Source organism: Lontra canadensis, unplaced genomic scaffold (assembly GCF_010015895.1).
Source record: "Lontra canadensis isolate GAN:19392208 unplaced genomic scaffold, GSC_riverotter_1.0 scaffold233, whole genome shotgun sequence".
Lineage (NCBI taxonomy): Eukaryota > Metazoa > Chordata > Mammalia > Carnivora > Mustelidae > Lontra > Lontra canadensis.
Genome location: NW_022631227.1, coordinates 478,500 through 499,965, shown reverse-complemented (window position 1 = coordinate 499,965; position 21,466 = coordinate 478,500). Strand labels below are relative to the sequence as shown.

The 21,466-nt window shown below is 42.8% G+C and overlaps 1 protein-coding gene across 1 annotated transcript in view; it reads left to right on the top strand.

Annotated features, from left to right (window-relative positions):
* Positions 1-2,665: 2,665 nt before the first annotated feature.
* The window catches only part of AFF2 (AF4/FMR2 family member 2), a 119,919-nt gene continuing 101,118 nt past the window's right edge, over positions 2,666-21,466 (top strand). Inside the window, exons 1-3 of the mRNA XM_032849593.1 lie at positions 2,666-2,749; positions 8,225-8,261; positions 8,588-8,621. Of these exons, the coding sequence (XP_032705484.1) occupies positions 2,666-2,749; positions 8,225-8,261; positions 8,588-8,621 (155 nt within the window). The remainder of the gene's footprint in view (positions 2,750-8,224; positions 8,262-8,587; positions 8,622-21,466) is intronic.

Below are 21,466 nucleotides of genomic sequence, written 5' to 3'. Positions count from 1 at the left end.
TACGGGTGCTCAGCCCTGGAGCCTGTTGTTGAAGCTTTGGCAACACTCTGCAGCAGGTACTCATCCTTATCTGATGAACAGGCAGACTTAGTATAGTTAGATTGGGATGCATGGGTGTTCTTATCTTGAGAATAGCAAGAACATAAAAATAGATTAATATCCTTCAAGTGTGAATGAAAAGGATGACAATGGAAAATCTGCTGTGAGCTTTTCACACTTTACAGGTCTAGCTCATTTTGAGAAGTGAAAGAACTTGCACCAAAGTTTCTTGCTGAAGATAGCCTTTCAGGAAATTATATTCCTTTCAACTACACCTTCTGTGCTTTAATCAAATGCATCAGTGGTAACACGGAATCGGCTTGCCATTTCCTGAAATTTCACATTTCCAATAGAGAATCAGTTGCTGAAAATGCAGACGCGGTCGTGGTTCCTTGTGGCCTGGCCAGCAATGTGGCATGCTTGGACAGCGATTTGAGATAACCCCGTTCTGCCACAGAGTCAATTCAGATGACCTGGGGGAGAGGGGTACACCTCTGAGGAGGGAGTTCATCCTTTCAGGTGTCTGAAACACATTTTCTTTTTTTTTTTTTAAGATTTTTATTTATTTATTTGACACAGAGAGAGAGATCACAAGTAGGCAGAGACGCAGGCAGAGAGAGAGGGAGAAGCAGGCTCCCAGCTGAGAAGAGAGCCCGATGCGGGGCTCAATCCCAGGACCCTGAGATCATGACCTGAGCCGAAGGCATAGGCTTTAACCCACTGAACCACCCAGGTGCCCCTGAAACACCTTTTCAAAAACCCAGGGGCACTGCCTAGTTGCCAATAAGAGACAACTCTTCCAGATCCCAACGGGGGCCTTCCTGCCCCTTGGCTAAATAAGACCTGTATGTTTTACGTGGGACAGATTTTGGAGAAGACCAACCTTCATCAGTAAAAGAAAACACCTAAAATGTAAAATAAATCCTTCAGTAATTAGAAGTAGGCTTCCAACTCTTGTCGCGGAGAGTTACTTTGGGCCAGTGTTGATGAATGCAGAAGTAGCATAGGAACGTTATCAACTGCATACAAATGCACAACTCAAAAACACTTGAAAATAGTCTCTCTCTTAAGTAGGTTAAGCATCCCCTCTAAATCTCATATGAATTTTTAATGTCCTTAATGCCTCCTTTTAAATAGTGCTAGGTAGACTCCAATCTGTGTCAGCCCTTGTCTGAATCATACTTACGAATTCTGCTTCAGCACTGCTGCTGTGAATGAATCCATGAAGTAACTCTTCATACATCAAAGGCTCTTTTTGAACTGGGTAATTATAGAAGGGGGGGAAAACATGTTTTAGTGCTACCTGAGAGTTCTTATTAATATTACCTTTGAAATAACTAATTATGTTACTCATAAAGATGGGGAGAAAGTGTTATGTAACTGTCTCATTAAAAATAACTAACTAAATAAATAAATAAAAAGACCTTTCATAAACTTTGATCCTCTCCACTCCTCCCCAAAGCTTTTCTTTTTGTCCATTATTGCACTGGTTTTTATGTTGAGTGTTTCTACACCAGAATGTCTGATGAGTGCAACACAGGCTGGTCTGCTCCTGCTTCATAAACTGTGTCATCCCTGGTGCTGGGACCTTGGGCCTATGATTTAGTCACCCTTCTTCTCCGAGTAAATCATGTTGGCCATGAGCCCTAAGACTCAAGCAAGATTTGAACAGCAGCTCTTTTCAAACTGGGAGTTTGAAGGAATCAGGAAGGTGCCCCTGTTGATAATGGGGAGTGGGAGCTGCAGGGACCTCTCCTTCCTATGTTGAGACTCGAACTCACAGGAGCACCCTGTGTCTGGCTGGGCGGAATGGCACTACGAATCTCATAGCAACCTTCTCTGTGAATGAGAACAAATTCTCCTCAGCGGCCTTATCTTTGCATGGAGAAATCAACGACACGTGCCCAACCTTGTTACCGTGAGGCTCCGCCAAGGGAAAGGGGTATCAGAGTATCCAGAGGGAGGGAGCGAAGGTAGTGACCGAACTGCGCTCCCCCCGCCGAGCTGGGCAGATCACGTGGGAAACAGGATACCAGGAGCTGGAAGAGCCCCAGGCCATCAGAAGGCCCTCCTGGAAGCACTTAGGAGAGTTGACAGAATGCGGAGCCCAAGCACTAGAAGAAAAGTTAAAGGTTCCCAATGAATGAATAAAGAAGCTACAAATGTCTCAGACTAGAGCAAGGCAGTACCAGGGGATAGGACTGCTGTCTCCCACCAGCTGAAGGCTTGCCATGCGGAAGAAGAGGAGATGAGATGTATTCTGAGCGGTTCCAAAGTATGATCCTTAGAGAGTGACTCCTGGGAGACGGGCGTTTAGCTCACAACCAGGAGGAATAGTGTAATCGGACTGTCTCAATGTGGGACAGGCTGCTTCAAGACTTAGTGAGCTCCCTATTCCTGGCTCTGTGGGAGTGGATGTCAGATGGCCCCTTGTGTCGTAGATAGGCTTCCAGAACCGGAATGGGCCAGGGGAGCAGACGGAATTGATTTAAGTTCTCCTGAAAACAATTAAAGCCAGCTGAGTCCTTAAGTATTTATAAAGGACCCTGCTATATTTAGTGCCAAGAAAACATTTCATTAGCTAAGTGCCCCAAAATAAAGTTTCTTTGTTTTTCCTCACCAGGAGATGACCCATTCCTGGCCTGCTCCTCTCACTGCCATGCATACTTCCGGAAACTCCGAGAAGAACTCACTTTGCATCCCAGGACAGGTCAATTCTCTTGCTACCTCCATTTTCCTTTATCTTATTTCAGTTGTACCAGTCTTCCAACTGGAGTCTTAAAAATACCAATGGCCTCGATGTTCTAGTGCTATAAAATCTAGACTTCCTCAGGGTGCCGGTGTAGCTCAGTCAGTTGAGCATCCAACTCCTGGTTTCAGCTCAGGTCATGGTCTCAGGGTCATGAGATCAAGCCCCGCATTGGGCTCCATGCTCAGCACAAAGTCTGCTTGAGATTCTTTCTCCCTCCCTCTTCCTCCCCATCTGCTCCTTTTCCTGCTTACCCTCTCTCTCTAAAATAAATAAATAAAATCTTTACAAAAATCCAGACCTCCTCTTGCCCCTCGAGATAATATAAATCTCCTTTTTCCTGAAACAGAGTCTTTTTTTAAAGATTTTATTTATTTGAGAGAGAGGGAGAGAGAGTGAGCAAGTGAGAGGGAGAGAGAGAAAACACGAGCAGAGGGAGAAGGAGAAGCAGACTCCCCACTGAGCAGGGAGCCCAATAATGGGCTCGATTCCAGGATCCCAGGATCAGGACCTGAGCCTAAGGCAGAAGCTTAACCTACTGAGCCACCAAGGTGTCCCCCAAAGGAGAGTCTTTAAGAGCATATATATTCAGATGCTGGCCTGTATATTGTACTACCTAGAGCCCTGTCACTGTCCAAGTTACTGTGTCCAGAACTGATGAATTACAAGAATGAGCTCATCCATTTAAGAAGACCAACTTGTTGATGTAACAACAACATCCAAGATTTTCTTTTTTAATTAAAAAATCTATACTCTTCACCCTAATGGGTCGATTTTCAATTTTGTCACCTTTCAGTCCTTGTTCATAAGCACACAGATCTTTACATGCCAACACATCATATTGATAGAACTTCAATTTTTTTTAAAGATTTTGTTTATTTGACAGACAGAGATCACATGTAGACAGAGAGGCAGGCAGAGAGAGAGAGGGGAAGCAGGCTCCCCGCTGAGCAGAGAGCCCGATGCGGGGCTTGATCCCAGGATCCTGAGATCATGAACTGAGCCGAAGGCAGAAGCTTAAACCACTGAGCCACGCAGGTGTCCCAAACTTCAAATGTTTAATTGCTTTCCTCACCTGCTCCCAGTAAGATTTTTTTCTCACCATCAGTTTTTAAAATGCTGAAATCACCATGACTATTCTAATAACATGCTTTAAAAGAAAAAGTAATGTCTTTCTCCCTTCCTTCCTTCCATCCAATTAACCATCCATCCATCTATCCATCCATCCATCCATCCATCCATCCATCCGTTTATCCAGAAACCATTTTCTGAGGTCATATAATAAGACTTAAAGTTAGGGATGAAGAAAAAACCCTCCATGGGTTATCAGCTAAATGACAAAACAGTGCAGGAAGTGTCTTCACAGAGAATTGGAGGTTCAGAGAAGTATCTAACAGTCCCTGGGTGTTGAGGAAGTGCTCAGAGAGGTGGCAGAATTTGTAGGATGCCTACAACTTTGACAGGTGGAGAAGGACTGGAAACAAGAACACTCCACTGCAGAACAGGATGGACTAAGGCACGAGAAGATGTAGGATCATGGCATGATCCGTACTGATGTGGTCTCAGGTGGCTGGTTCAGAGTTCATGTGATGGGAAGCAGAGAGAGATCTGAACCCAGGGCAAATGAATGCATCTCTATAAAAGACCTTGAGTACCAGTCAAGGAATTTAGACTATTTGTAGAAGAAGGAACCCAATCATCCTTAACATCCCTGCCAAGGGATCCATCCAGACATTTCAGGCATTGAATCCATCCCTGGTTCAGCAATTGCAGTGTTTTCAGCTGTGTTCTCCAATTTTGGAGATAATTTGTGCAAGTTGCAATTTTGACATTTACAAGCGTATACAATAGAACTGGTTGTTTAAATGCGCTTTTGTAGTAAGTGCACAATTTGGAATCAAGCACTAGTTGCATTTTCTGCCAATTATCTGTGCTCCCATCGACCCCATGATAAAGGTAGAGGCAACTGGCATGAAATGGTGAAACCAGGATGGATACACACCCACTCTTTTGTTTCACTTGGTTCCAGCCAAAATGTTGGTTTGAAAGAAAAGTACATCAACACCTTAATGCCATGATGTGCATTGCCTCATTCTAAGCACATCATATCTAGTAAATAATTCAATCCTCATTGAAACCCAAAGAGATTGGTAATTCAACTCTCCCTAACTCACAGATGAGGAAACTGAGGCACGGAGTAAAATAATGTGCTCTGAATCACCCAGCTAATAAATCAGCAAACCAGCATTTTGATTCAGGTGTTAGGACGATGTGTTTATCACACAGGCTTACAGATGCCTTGGTTCAAAGTCCATTTTCCAAAACATGGCCATGTACAGTAAATACTCAGCACTCGTGCTGGACCGAGGTGACACCATCTTCTCAGAAAGCATCCATATTGTACATTCATGTTAGAGCCGGAGAATCGCCTTGGGGGCTACAGACCTGGCTGCTTTTAATCCTGGCTCTGCCAATCACTAGCCAGATGGTCCAGCTTCAGTTCTTACGAGCCTCAGTTTCCCCATCTGTGCTATCTGTGCATGTATCTGCGCACGCATGCCTGTGTGAACCATGTAATCCCCATGGGGTTTTCAGCTCAGAGAGTCAGTGAGTCTGCAGACTTACAAAAACAGACACAGTTGAAAATTCCCAACTTACTGAAATTTACGCTCACATTCCAAATTGAAAATGCCCTTTTCTCAGAAGGAATAAAAGGACTCACAAGGAAGGGAGTACACTGCTGAGCAGAAGTGAGGGAACTGATAGTATCCCCAGGGGAAGTTCAGTAAAGGCTTCACAGAGGTGATCCAACTCTGGTGTCTATAACACAAGCTTTCTTGGAAACCAGCCACACTGATTCATTTACATATCAGCTGCGAAGGCTCTTGCAGGGCAGTGACAGAGTTGAGTACTTGTGACAGAGACTATATGCCCAACCCACCCCAAAGCTTAAAATCTTGAGTATCCTGCCCTTTACAGGAAAAGTTTGCCAGTCACTGCTCTGGACCAAGATCCTGTGGGAATGTCTGATTGTGGGCTTATCATCACAGTTATTACTGAAAATATTCTCACTTAAGCTTGTGAAAACAATTGGATGTCATTATATTCTGTTGCTAAAATTACTTATGTGACATGCCTATGAAAGAAACACACAGATCAAAGTCAAGCCTCTTTTTAAAAAAAATTATATTATGGGCATCAATAATTATGGCATGAACAATGCAGATTTTTCACACAGCCAAGCTATTTCCAGTTGGGATTGGGTGTGTCTGTACGGTAACTTGGGTGTTATCCAAAGGTGTTTCCTTTGTTTGGAATTCTGGTTTTAAAAAGTCTTATGCAGCTTAACATTAAAAACAGTAATAAAGGGGCACCTGGATGGCTCACTCAATAGAGCATCTGGCTCGTGATCTCAGAGTTGTGAGTTCAAGTTCCACGTTGGGTGTGGAGACTACTTAAAAAAAAAAAGTATCAAGAATGTATAACTCCAGTAACCCTAATGCAATAAATAATGCAATCCTCAAATTCATTTCATAAATCACTGCCCCAATGCCTTGAGAAACTGACTGTTTGGGCCTAAAGTCCAGAATACTTGGATGAAGATTAAAACTTCGGGCCATCTTCCTGGGACCAGTACAGGGACTGGCTAGCTGCATGTGTTACTCTCTAACCAAGTGTTTGGTTTATTTGACTTTGGAACTTGTCATTTGATTCCCAGTGGTATACGAGCCCAAATTTACCCCATATGATTGTAATGAAATCCCTTGTAAAAAATAACGGGTAGAAATATTGTATATAGTGAAGGGCATACAAATGGTTAACCCCCCATTTATTTGGCATTGGGAAAGAAATGAGGTGTTCTGGGCAATCAAAATTCTTGGATAACCAAAGGCCCATCCTTCCGTAGGAATCATGTAATACAAATCATTTTGAGATGTAATTAATATTTTTCTGACTTCTTATAAATATTCTCCTAAACATGCTTTTGTCTTTCTTGATAACTTAGACATTATGATGAGCACCGGTTATTGGACTATGTTGTAATTATGCCCTCAGGAGCTATTAAGATGTGTAGGAATGCCTGCCTCTATATTAAATAACCATAGACTCCTGTGCTTTGTAAGTTCTAACTTGGCTATGTTATCTTCTTTGCCCCCCTTTGCTGTCGGTTTTCATGTCTCAGTGTTCCCAGTGGCTGTGCCTCTAGGACAGTTTCCCCTTCCTCGCCATCTATGATTTGCTAAGGATTGGGAATCAAATGGCCATCCATGTTAGAGTTTTCTGTCAAAAGTCAGTTCTCTATCAAGTGAGGGTAGAGAAGCCTTTGAGAAACCTTTCCCATATCATGTGGAGTTTATGGTAGTCTTCTGGAGTGGTGATCTTGCTGGAAGCGAAGTCTCCTTAGCAACAAAATCATGCTAAATAGATCAAAACATTCACTTGCCATGAAAGCACAGCTTTATTGTTCTTGATTACTTATCTCTCTCTCTCTTTTTTTTTTTCAGACGTCCCTTGATTACTTCTCTTAAAGACAAATGATGCTGTGATTTTTGTTTTTCCTTGTATAGGGTGGCAAGATTAGGCTTCAAAACTAGATTACTTACAGCAGCAGTGGACATAACCAATTCTTGTATTCCCTTGAATTCGTTGTCTCCCTTTTGAAGCTCTTGTCTTGTAGTCAGTTCTTTCCCTTCTGTCCCTATGGTGCCATGCGTGCTCTGTCCATTGTCATAGTGCTTCTGCCTGCGAGTTTGGGCAGGATCCACACAGGTGTGCCATGCTCCCAGAAAGCACCATGTGTAGAAATCTATATTTCTCAAAATCAATGAATGAGTTGCATGCAGGATGACTTTAAAATCAAATCTAAATCCCTTTAAATAATGTGCTTCACTCGCATATTTCAAATGGCTTCCTGTACGTCACCAAAATTGTAATGAAGTTTTAAGAACACTTGTCTTGTGAAAACGAGATCCATCTATCATGTATGTATCACAGTTAAGGTAGAAAATTAGGGTTGTTCCTATAAAAGGGAGAAACTGAGCACATCTATTAATTTTGGTCTTGTTTACACTTCAACAAAAACCAGGATCATTTGTTAGTTTGAACCAGAGCCTCTTTCCTTCCTTAGAGACATCATTGCTAGCTAAGTGAGAAATTAAACACTTGAATTTCACACATGTGGGTCATTCGTTCCCATGTTGCACACGTTTCATCAGTCTGATGGAATGGCAGTTATGGTCATGTTATGGCAGGTGTGACTAGCAATTGTTTATCCTTCAAATAGACCTAGGGATAGAATCCAACTTAATGAAATTGTTAAGAGTGGCTTCTTTTTGGTGAACACTAGGCAAGTTCTGCCTTCAATAATAACAAATACACCCTTTGTTCCCTCTGTAGTATTTCACTAATATTTGTCTCATGTGTTCCTCCTTATAGGAATCCCAACACCTGACTCCAGGATTCACCTTACAAAGTAAGTATTTTTTAAAAATTACACTTAGTCCAAACATTCATGTCATCTCCTCCCCTACTTTCTTCTCTTTCCTACCTGATATCATGAAAACATGAATTGACAGTGGCAAAAAGTCATATTGTGATATATCCAATTGGTTCCTTTACTTTTTCATCTGTGATTTATGACAGGATGCTAAAAATATATGTGTGTGTGTGTGTGTGTGTGTGTGCACGCATCTGTGTGTGTAACTGGAAGGGCTGCATGTTTGAAGACCGATTTCATCCAGAGTGATCATTTGACAGTAGGAAATGTGGGTAATAATTGCATGTGCCCTTTCTTTTCAGAGTGGAGTGACCCAACCAGCAGAGCTTCTACGAAGTTAGTATCACTGGAGGCGTGAGTACTGGGTTTCCAAAGCAGGCTTCTTCAGGGGCATTTGGCAAGGAAACATTGCCTCAGTGCTGAGTGAATCTTTTTCTCTCTCCTGCTCCTCGAAAATAGGAACCTTGGCTCATAGTAATATGGAGTTCGATTAGAGAGGAGAACGAGATCTCCCATAATAAACGAGTAACAGTAAAAATGAATGAGGTCACCATTAGACTCTCTAGTGAGGTAAATACAGGCTGGATTAATAATACCTGGAATATGAAAACACCTGTGATTCTTGACTAGTTGTCTGAACATTATGTAACTTCCACCACAGACCTCATCATACATGATATTCAGACATGACCGGCTAGGATGAAGAAAGGATACATCTCAGCAGCCATGTTGGGACATGAAGTGTTGAGTGGATTGTTATAGCCAGTGAGCTTGAGACCTTGCTATTTGCACGTCATCTGGTGACTGTATATTACAGACACGCAAGGAGAGCCAGGAAGAGATGGAATAAGAGATTACATGATGCTGGGTTAAAGTTCAGAAGCCAGGGACCTGTGATTCTCTCAGCACTGTCTTCATTTGTTATTAATGCTAACTAAAGGAGGGATAAGGAGAAACCAATTTTCTCAGATTAACTACTGTAGATTTTGTAATATCCATTTGTCCAAGAATGTATCAAGGGAATATTTCTCTCACAACTTCTTCCATTCCTAGTAATGGAAAATGAAAGTCAGCTTTTCTATGTGAGTAATAGTCACATAACTTGAAAATTTTTGAAATGAAATAATTTATGACATTCAAGTGGTCTAAGGGCACATTTGAAGTAAATCACTTACCTTTTGGAAGATCGCAAATAATTGCCTAAAACAATTGGGAATGACTCCCAAATAGACCGTGGCTCTAAGAAAGGCAATGGCATTTCTGTGTTCCTAGTTCCGTTGAACAGCAAAGCCCCCAGAGCCCTGGCCCCATCATCAGTTCTATTGTTTGGTTTTCTGGCCTGATCTGTGCCTTCTCATTCCAAGTTCAATTTCAGCAACCAAGAACTCTCATTTAAAGAGGTGAGAAAAAAGTAAGAAAGGGGGGAAATAAAGCCATAACCCTGAATTAAGGACCAAATTATGTGGAAACATGGAAATCCAAATCGTCTTTGATATTGTTCATTTCAGCTTTTCCATTCATCGCATCTTGAATTGCCCTTCGCCTTGTGATTCTGTGATTCTAGTAAACAATAGGTTTTATTCTCATACCTTGCCCTCCTCCCATTAAAATGTCAATAAAATTAATACACACACACACACATACACACACATGCACACACACTTGAGCATTTAGGAAATCAACACAGGTTTCCAGAGTTGAAAAAATATAACAGTATTTTTCCCACTGGAAAATGATCTTACTCCTAAAGCAAGAGTATTAGGCTCCTGCTGTGAAATATGTTGATTTCCATATAGACCATAAAATTCAATATTTCAATAGTTTGTAACTAACAGAAATAAACTCGTCAATTGTGATTTGTAGTTAGAAGCTGCATTTCCAGAAAACAGCATTTCATAGCACAGGGGTATATTGCGTAATTCAGTAGGACTAAGGTTCTCTATGGGAAGAGTCAATAAAACTGGAAGGTGCTGAGTCCACTTTATGAATGAGCTGCTCTCTTTTTTAGCTACTGGATCTAAGGGCCAAATGTTGTCCATCAGATTTGAGCTGGAATAAGTTCCCTTCTTTATTGTAGGGTGTGGGTTTATTATTTTTGCTTTAAGCTTCCAAATTATTATCTGCTTAGCCATTTCTATTACTCTCCCCTATTTTACTACTGTGTGCTTTTCAAGCCAGCTTCTAGGATTTTCCATGTGGCAGGGTAATCCTCCAGGCAACTAAAAACTTTCTGTGTGTGGATGGCCACTGGTGGCTTGAGTTGGGTGGGAAACAGCCTTGAAGTTGGCTCTTGCTGCAGGAGACACACCTTCCTGAGACTGGCAGATATCCTGGATATGCTCCTGCCACTTTAATGCAGTGAGAGAGTAGAGAGTCTTGCAAAGCAGAATCCCTTAATTACTGGGAGACATTATTAGTTTTCCTCATCTTTGCTTCTCTTCCCCAGCTGATGAAAGGCAGACCTTCCATTTGGGCCTGGATTGTTTGTAAGGACTGCATGCATGGGCAGCAGGTTCAAAAGCACTGATCTAAGTATGTCCAAATCCAAACTGGGAACCCGCCAGGCTCCCTCTGTGTTCCTGACAGCCACACTTTCTCTGGGCCTGACCCCAGCAGTCTGACTGGCTTTTGGAGAACTGGGTCTTTCCTTGCTCAGTAGATTTCACTGCCATACAATGTTTTTTATGGTATGTCCATCCATGGGGCGCCGTCCTACCTGCTCTGTTTAGAACTCTGCCTATTAGGCAAGAGCATTAAACAAGGGGAGTTCCAAGATCTGAGTTTGCTTCTCTCTTCCATGGTAGTTATAGTATTGAGGGGAAAGCATTGATTCAGATAACAGGATTCGGATAATATGAGTGTAAATTATGGGGAAACTTTTTATTTCAAAATATACAGATAGAGCCCCCTAGGGGAAATACAGCAAATTAATGAGCTATGTGTATACACATAAAGGTATACACACAAACACTTGTCAGAATTCAAAAATAGAGCTTCCCTGTGACCCTGCAATTGCACTACTGGGTATTTACCCCAAAGATACAGATGTAGTGAAAAGAAGGGCCATCTGTAAGAAATTGAAGAAGACACAAAAAGATGAAAGACCATTCCATGCTCTTGGATCGGAAGAATAAACATTGTTAAAATGTCTATACTGCCTAGAGCAATCTATACTTTTAATGCCATTACGATCAAAATTCCACCGGTATTTTTCAAAGAGCTGGAGCAAATAATCCTAAAATTTGTATGGAATCAGAAGAGATCCTGAATCGCTAAGGAAATGTTGAAAAACAAAAATAAAACTGGGGGCATCACGTTACCTGATTTCAAGCTTTACTACAAAGCTGTGATCACCAAGACAGCATGGTACTGACATAAAAACAGACACATAGACCAGTGGAACAGAGTAGAGAGCCCAGACATGGACCTCAACTCTATGGGCAAATAATCTTCAACAAAACAGGAAAAAATATACAGTGGGAAAAGGACAGTCTCTTCAATAAATGGTGCTGGGAAAACTGGACAGCTATATGTAGAAGAATGAAACTCGACCATTCTCTTACACCGTACACAAAGATAAACTCAAAATGGAAAAAGACCTCAACGTGAGACAGGAATCCATCAGAATCCTAGAGGAGAACATAGGCAGTAACCTCTTCAGTATCAGTCAAAGCAACTTCTTTCAAGATATGTCTCCAAAGGCAAAGGAAACAAAAGCTAGGGCACCTGGGAAACAAAAGTGAAAAAGAACTTTTGGGACTTCATCAAGATCAAAAGCTTCTGCACAGCAAAGGAAACAGTCAACAAAACAAAGAGGCAACCCACGGAATGGGAGAAGATATTTGCAAATGACAGTACAGACAAAAGGTTGATATCCAGGATCTATAAAGAACTCCTCGGGGCGCCTGGGTGGCTCAGTGGGTTAAGCCTCTGCCTTCAGCTCAGGTCATGGTCTCAGGGTCCTGGGATCAAGCCCCGCATCGGGCTCTCTGCTCAGCAGGGAGCCTGCTTCCCTTCCTCTCTCTCTCTCTGCCTGCCTCTCTGCCTACTTGTGATCTCTGTCTGTCAAATAAATAAATAAAATCTTTTAAAAAAAACTCCTCAAACTCAACACACAAAACAGACAATCATATTAAAAAAATGGGCAGAAGATATGAACAGACACTTCTCCAATGAAGACATACAAATGGCGATCAGACACATGAAAAAATGTTCATCATCACTAGCCATCAGGGAGATTCAAATTAAAACCACATTGAGATACCACCTTACACCAGTTAGAATGGCCAAAATTAGCAAGACAGGAAACAACGTGTGTTGGAGAGGATGTGGAGAAAGGGGAACCCTCTTACACTGTTGGTGGGAATGCAAGTTGGTGCAGCCACTTTGGAAAACAGTGTGGAGATTCCTCAAGAAATTAAAAATAGAGCTTCCCTATGACCCTGCAATTGCACTACTGGGTATTTACCCCAAAGATACAGATGTAGTGAAAAGAAGGGCCATCTGTACCCCAATGTTTATAGCAGCAATGGCCACAGTCGCCAAACTGTGGAAAGAACCAAGATGCCCTTCAATGGACGAATGGATAAGGAAGATGTGGTCCATATACACTATGGAGTATGATGCCTCCATCAGAAAGGATGAATACCCAACTTTTGTAGCAACATGGACGGGACTGGAAGAGATTATGCTGAGTGAAATAAGTCAAGCAGAGAGAGTCAATTATCCTGTGGTTTCACTTATTTGTGGAGCATAACAAATAACATGGAGGACATAGGGAGTTGGAGAGGAGAAAGGAGTTGAGGAAATTGGAAGGGGAGATGAACCATGAGAGACTATGGACTCTGAAAAACAACCTGAGGGTTTTGAAGGGGGAGGGGTGGGAGGTTGGGGGAGCCAGGTGGTGGATATTATGGAAGGCACATATGGCATGGAGCACTGGGTGTGGTGCATAAACAATGAATTCTGTTACGCCAAAAAGAAATTAATAAAAAAAATAGAAGAGGTTGGATTTGGAAATGTGTAAATAAACAGTAAATATATCCTAAAAAAAAAAGAATTCAAAAGTAAACAGTTACACTCTAAAAAAAAAAAAAAGTTATACTCTTTAGTAATTAGACTTAACAACATTAAAGTGCCTTTACCTTTAACCCTTAATAAGTTCTAGAGGGAAGAAGACCCAATGGTTTTGTTTCCCTCCACCTCTGTGAGTCTTAGAACAGGCCTCACCCAGGGCTTCTAAATCCAGTAGAATTTCTAGTCTCTTAAAATGGTCTTTCTCCCAAAAGAGGGTAGGTCATGGGTAACCGAAGGTCAAACTATATTTTTCAGGACTCTTGACTTATATATTTGTGTGGTAATATCATGTCCATTCTGCCTCTGAAAGATCCATTTATTTCCATTACGAGATTCAGGGATTGAATGTACACACCAGACATTGTGTTACTTTCTAGTTTCTTAACGAAGCCATTGAGGACTGACGGAGGAGAAAACTGAAACCAAACCCAAAAAACTTGGATTGTCTTTGTCGAGTTGGATTGCTTCATCTAGTTTATAATTTGTCAATTCTTTGTCAGTACAGTGGCTTTACAAAAATTCATGACCTTGTTGGTCTTTTACAAGCCATCCTAAATAGGAACAGCTAAGATACATTCAGTCTCCCTGAGAAGCATTTTCAGACAGCATCCATGTACTCAAGTGTATCTGTGTACTTGGTCCTTGACGTCAGCTAATTTTGTGAGCACTGTTGAGAAGATGTAAGCTCCAAATATCCAGCGCCTTTGTTATACTTGGTTGTTAGCATCTGGACCCTGTCCAGTTGGAAACCCTCCAGACCCCCTTTTAATCAAGCCACTCCTGTGTTTTAAGCCCTGCTCTCTCAAATGTCTGGATGGTTTCCATAAAAGCCCAATATGGAGGCAGATGTAGCCATAATGCTGTTCTTGCCATAAAACCAGTTCTTTCACTTACAGTCTTAGCTACCGGTTTTCAAACATTCCAGCCATGAACCCAGAGACTTGATGGAAGGCCTCACAGAGACAGACTAGTTGTGGCCAGTCTCCATTCCCCTGCAGGGGATGGGTATGTACACTATATGAATGGATACTTGAAGGTAGTGCTAGTTAGGAGGAAAACGAAACATTTTGGCTATGAAGGCCCAGAAGGGCAAAGTGAGTTATACTGCTCCTTGGCAGGGGAGCCTGAAGGAAGGCCTCTTTCCCCCCCACCACGGCGCCCTTTCTCATGGGCGTTCATGAGTTCAGGGATTCAGAGCGACCCATTCAGCATGTTGAACATGGAAAACTTAGACGGCTGAAGTTAGTTATAGCCAAACATGCTCAAAATTGCCTGAAATAAAGCATGATTTCTAAACTCTTCTCTATGTGGTAGGAAGAGTTCCTTACCACAGAGACTATAAAGACTATTAGAATGTTTTCCACTTTACTATAACCAATAACAAGCATTATATTATTTCTCAGGTGAATTCTGGATTTTTTAACCCCCTCAAAAAAAAAAAAAAAACTCTCATGTTCATTACAACCCTGACCATCCTATCTAAAATTTCCTCATTGAAAAAATCTGATTTGAGATTCAAGGACCACCAGGGCCTCTTGTGGAACATTAGCCCACATCTCCAGCAATTTCATATACTCTTCCATAAGTAGATATTTGGTCTGCTTTTTAGCTACAACTCTGGTAGCAAAGCGACTGTGTCGTGAGGCAGGGGGATGGGGGCTGTGATTTTCTTAATCAGATGAATTCTTAATCAGAATCCATGATTTGGGGGCACCTAGGTGGCTCAGGGGGTTGAGCCTCTGCCTTCGGCTCAGGTCATGATCTCAGGGTCCTGGGATCGAGTCCCGTATCGGGCTCTCTCTTTGGCAGGGAGCCTGCTTCCAACTCTCTCTATGTCTGCCTCTCTGCCTGCTTGTGATTTCTGTCTGTCAAATAAATAAATAATCTTTAAAAAAAAAAAAAAGAATCCGTGATTTGGCACTTGGAATTTGGATCTGCTATTGAGGAGTGTGAGGCTTACCAACACCCAACTCAACCGCCCTGACGACCTGGTCGGTTATCTTGATGGCTCTTACTAGTTGTAGCCATTCCAGTTTTCAGGCCAAGATGCCTGCCAACTCTTGCTTTGAGCCTGTCTTGTAGGCTCTGCATCTCAGAGATTGCCAGCTTTTCCTAACGACTTAATATTTTTCTGGATGTTCTCCACCACATCAGGGACAGCCACCTGGGAGCAGAGAAAACAAAATTTGGCAGCCTGTTCAAGCTGTGAATTAAAGGTAATTCACAGTTTGAAATGAATCAGCATGAGGTCCTTAAGAAGAGTAATCAGACATCGAGAGGATTTTATTTTGAGGATTGTATATTGGCTAATGGGACAACAAGCAATATTGGCATTTGGAATGTTCATGTCAGGAAGTGCTGAAGCTGCTGGTGCTTGACAGGCACCAAGACTGAAAAGTGAGGCTTCTTCAGCAGGAGGAGTGGGCTTCCACTTTCCTGACAAAAGCTCAAAACAGGGATGTCTTGCGCAGTGAGCATAAATCTTGAAAGATCAGATTTGATTTCTGTGTTGTTCACGTGCCCAAGATTCATCTGTTTCTGGTGGATTGTGAGAATATGTAATTAGAAGCCAACGTCTCCCTCTCTTTCTCTCAGGGAAAAGTCAAGTATCTCTTTTTTTCCACCTGATTTGCATCCATTTTTATTCATTCATTCAGCCTTTCTTTCCTTTCCACAAAAATGCATGAAGCCACTGGTGTGTAAAGCTTGGGATGTAGCCTTGTGGTAAATTCACACATCTTTCCTTCCAGGAGCTCCCAGTGAAGGTTACACTCACACTGATGACACCAGTACCTCAACTAAGCCATAGCAACTGAGTGTCCACTATATGCCAGGCAGTTTGTCTCTTGATAACAAGCCTGTGGGAGTCACCTTGTTTTATGCCACAGGGGCAGTACCAAACCTCGGAGACATTGAGTGATTGCCCAAAGAGCTACAGTACAAAGCCAGAACAAGACAGACTTCAGAGCACATGCCCTTAACCTACATTAAAGCCATTCCATAGACGCTTTGGAGATGGCCCTACTGATTTCCATTCAGTTGTGATCTTGCCCAGGCATTAGGCTAAAGTGGACTGACCATAGCTGCAGACCAGAATGGTAGCTGTCAGTTTGGTTTAGATCAGAGAAAGTATTAGATCTTAATATTGCATGTGTGGACATGGACACTGTATAGGTGAGCATGGGTCTGTCCTCAATTCAGGGCCAACAGCTCAGTTGTGTCATCATGCCTATAGAATGCTTTCTTCAGAGAGGCAGAAGGATCTGTGACTCTGAGGGGACTTACACCACCATGTCAAATCCCTGGGAGGCCGATTTCTGTGACCTGTGGTAGGAATAGCATCTCTCTCTCTCTCCAGAAAGCTCCATTTTGCCATATTAAAGCCAACATAAGTCAGCTGATACTTAGGTCTATTTTTATGAGAAGCTCAGCCATGGCTTTTCATGCTTACCAACTTGGTTGATAATCGAAATGTTTTTCTATGTCTTCATTGTGAAATAATGTTAAAAACTATTCCCAATGTGATCAACCAACCCCACGTTCTCTTTGATGTTTTGAACAATAACTGGGAGTGAAGGAAGTAACGCAGGTGGAAAACACCAGAATGAAAATAATTCCACTTGTATAATTGAATGTAGCTACAACCAAGGCTACTTTCCTGTGCATTTGATTTTTAAGATTTTTTTATTTATTTGAGAGAGAGAGAGAGAGTATGAGCACAAGTGGGCGGAAGGATAGAGGGAGACAGAGAGAAAGAAAGAGAATCCCCAAGGAGACCCCCCCTGAGTGGAGAGCCCAATGTGGGGCTCAATCTCATGACTCTGAAATAATGACCTGAGCTGAAATCAAGAGTCAGATGTTCAACCAACTGTGCCACCCAGGCACCCCTGTCTTTCATTGTCCTAAAGACCCTCACAAAATGTGTTGGCCCCACATGGTTATCACAGCAATCCCGTTAGCCCCAGGTGAAAAGAAACCAGGTTGGGTTTGGGGAAAATCCTCACCTGATGTCCCCTAGCTAGGGCTGAGGGAGCTGGAGCTAGCCCAAGTTCTGCATGCCCATTAGAACATACTGCCTTGTCCCCAGATCACCCTGACGGCCACAGGGCTGGAGCACATCAATCAGAGTACCGACTAGTCTTCCAGGCAAAGAAACAATAGCCACAGTATAGACAAGCCTCTAGATCATTCCCAGAAATTAAAAAGAAACAAGCAAACCAACCCAGCAGAGGCTGGAGTAGCTGCGAATGAGTATCTGCCCTGCTTCTAAACTATTCATTCTTCTTTTCCATCTTATCAAGCATTTCACAAACAGCCCGCTAATCTGCCACAATTACATTGTCGGGAGCACTGTGTTTGAATGGTCTGCTCTTGACACCTTCCCAGAGCTGCTAAAAGCCCTTCCATTCTACTGACAAGTGGGGAATAGTATTGGTAGAATACTGCAGATGCTTGCACAATTCCAGCTGAAGAATCGGTTGAAAAATCTGACAAATGCCTTTCTTTGTGGCTCATCCATCCATGTCCATAAAGAGGGCCTGAACAGGTGAAGGTCTCAAAGCTATTCGATAGACATCTCCAAATATGCTGCCAAGAAGGGGACCCAGAGGGACAGAGGGATGGTATGCCTTGTGAATCCAAATGAACACAGTATCTTTTCTTTGCAAGCCCCTGGGATCTTGGCACCCAGTATCCACCAGTGCAGCCCTTAATACACCATCTGGTCCTTAGCTCAGGGAAAGGGGAATCTAGGAAGGGGGTGGTGGTGGTAGAAGGTAATGATTTACCCAGAAGCCAGCCTGTAGTTCTGCCACCTCCATTGCCCAGCTTCTGGACCAACCCCATTTCTGCATAGGTTGGCCACTTCTTAAAATTCCAGACTGGGATCTCAATATTGTAATAATGTGAAGTTACTTCTAGATTTTCAAGAGAAAAATCTTCCCAAAGTCCCTCACACTCATAATATCTAGAAATTCTCTAGGATACATGGAAATTGAAAAGGTTATTCTAGGTGTCTCCAAAATCAGTTTTGTGTATCCTGTAGTACAGTAAGAAAGGAAGCACAGAGACTGTATGTGAACTTGGGTCATTCCAGCCACCACTTCCAGCCCCTTCTGTATGCCCTTTCTACCACTCCCAGGCTTGTCCCTGCCAGGTTCTCACCCCAAACAGCCACATCCGCACAGCCGCCGCTAGTCCCAATCCTGGACACCAGGCCGGCCCTGTTCCCCTTCATCCTACAGTGCTTCATAACAGTAAACCAACCTTGCAGAGGAGTTTTCCTCTTAGCAGTTGGATGACCTGCTGAGGACCACAAACCTAGTTAGTGAAAGACCTAGATTTTCACTCTAGGATTCTTGGATTTTGAAACTCAGACTTTTAGGGCGCCTGGGTGGCTCAGTGGGTTAAGCCTCTGCCTTCGGCTCAGGTCATGGTCTCAGAGTCCTGGGATCCCCGCATCGAGCTCTCTGTTCAGCAGGGAGCCTGCTTTCCCCACTCTCTATGCCTGCTTCTCTGCCTACTTGTGATCTCTCTCTGTGTGAAACAACAACAACAACAAAAACAACAACAACAAAAACTCAGGGGCACCTGGGTGGCTCAGTGGGTTAAAGCTTCTGCCTTCAGCTCAGGTCATGATCCCAGGGTCCTGGAGTCAAGCCCCGCATCAGGCTCTCTGCTCTGCAGGGAGCCTGCTTCCTCCTCTCTCTCTGCCTGCCTCTCTCCCTACTCGTGATCTCTGTCTGTCAAATAAATAAATAAAATCTTTTTAAAAAAAAGCCTCTTTTTTAGCTCTTCTACCATACCTGCCACACTGGCATCACATTTCAGTTGAATAATCATTAATCATTAAGTATGAAGGAAAAGAACACTGCTAACAATAATCATGCTTTCTAATCCCGTGAGGCTTTCTGTTTCTACACATACTGTTATATCCAGTCTCTCCCCAGTCCTGGGAGCCAGAAAGTGGGGCAGCTCAGATCCCAGCTTCCTTACTCCTTGCCATGTGACTTCATGACATCACTTGGTGCTTCCCCGGGACTTTGCTGCATCATATATAAAATGGAGCCTCGATATCACTTGGGTTCCTTAGTGAATTGTGTTGCTCTCAGATGAGCTCACGAATGGAACTGCCGGCAGTTATTCACATCCCTTCTCTCCCCGTGGTAGAAATCAGGCAAGTCACACTTGCAGGGGTTGAGTGAGGTGCTATTTTTGCTAATATTTTCCATTGCATTGATGTGCTTTGAATCAAAGATAGACCCCCTGGCGCTGACAGAGCCGTTGATGTAAAATGAATCACTGTGTGTGCCACTCCTTTCCTAGTTAGACCAGCCGTACCTAGCACGTTTCTGGGCATTTCACCACGTTCATGACACTCAGTGCATTTTCCCACCTCCACACACCCAAGGTTCCATTTATCTGGTTTAGTGATAGTTTGTACATTTGTGGACAAATTTGAAAACGTTCCACCCAAACACATATGTGTTACAGTTTCACTGTCTTACAGCATGCAGTTTGGGGTTAGGTCAGCCCTTCATCTTTGTGCTTTTTTTGGGGTGCTCTCTAACTTTGAGATTGAAGAGGACCTGAAGCCTGTGATCTGTCTTGACCTTTACTACCAGATTAAAATTCCAGTTTGCTGTTGTGGTAACTATACCTTGAAAATTAGATCTTGACAGTCACTACAAAATTTAAAAGTGCAGTGCTGCCATGAACTTTGAAAAAACATTCCTTACCATTGTCAGCAACATCCTCTTAATAGAAATAATCTGCCTTGCCCTCTGCTAGAAAGAGTTTGGGGGGGTGCAAAAAGATTATATCTTGACAGGGTTTTTTTAGCATAAAAAATGGTTGTGCTTTGAAGCAAAGCTGTTTTCCGCATGAAATTTAAATCGACTTCAGCTTGATTTATACTATTCAGATAGAACTGTGATATTCAGGATGGCAGGAAGCCAAGATGCACGATAAAGACGCAGAGGCACAGAAAATCTACTTCTGGGGGTCCATCCCGGACAAACCCTCATGGCCCTGGGGTTCCAAATGGCAGCCACTTGCCAAATAGAGATTGTGGGACCCAGGGCTCAGCACTATAAGGAGATGTCCAACAGCCCCAGGACAGGGAAATGAAATAAGCAATCCAGGGTATCTCGCTTGTGAAGAAGATGAGGCATTGAGGCATTTGAAATTTCAGGGATTCTCTGACTGCCCTTCCTTTTCAAATTTTCCCCAAGACAAACATGTCACGGTGGGTCTGACTTTATAATTAGCCGGGGGGGGGGGGCTCTGTCTGTGGTTCCATAACAGGATTTTTTTATTCAACTGGGCCTTTAAAATTTACTTTTTGACATGTTCATAATAGGATTTCAACATGTGTTTCCTACACAACATAGAGAAAATTTCTCCCTCGAACACTCTGAAAGGACCGATTTCAGACACAGGTGATGCTCTCGCTCTGAAAATTGGGCATACTCATTCCCACACAGCAGATATCAAACATTAAACCTGTTTGATGGTATCAGGTAGCTGGGCATGAGGGATGTGGAATAGCAGAAGACCAAAGGGTAGCTTGGTCTAAAGGCCCTTGGGGGCAGGGGCGGGGAAGTGGGGACACTTGAGAGCCTCTCCCTTCTGGTCTGGTCAGTCTGTGTGCTGAGGAGATTGGGTTAGCGCTGACTAGACTCTGATATTCTTCCAAACCTAAGGAACTGTCCGGGAAAGCCCAGCCGATAATCCCTTCCACTCATAAGGACTGTGGAGCCCCCAGATAGCATCTTGAACAAAATAGGCCCACAAGTCCACAAGCTGCTTAGAGAAAGGGGTGCTATAGATTTTCCTGTATGTTCTCACAGCTGATACAAGACTAACCACACAGGAGGTAGACAGCAAACGCTATCAAGCAACTGGCAAGTAAAATATCCAGAAAGCAAGAATGATCCAGAAGGTCTCAGTTCTTTTAAATGAATATTTACATTTTGATATATTTTATTCTTCTATTCCTCAATCCACATTGAAGAGGTAGTATCATAAGAAGAAATACAGAGACACATGTGGGTGTGTCTCAATACAGTGGAAAGCCATATAGTGTAGAGATCGAAGTGGAAATG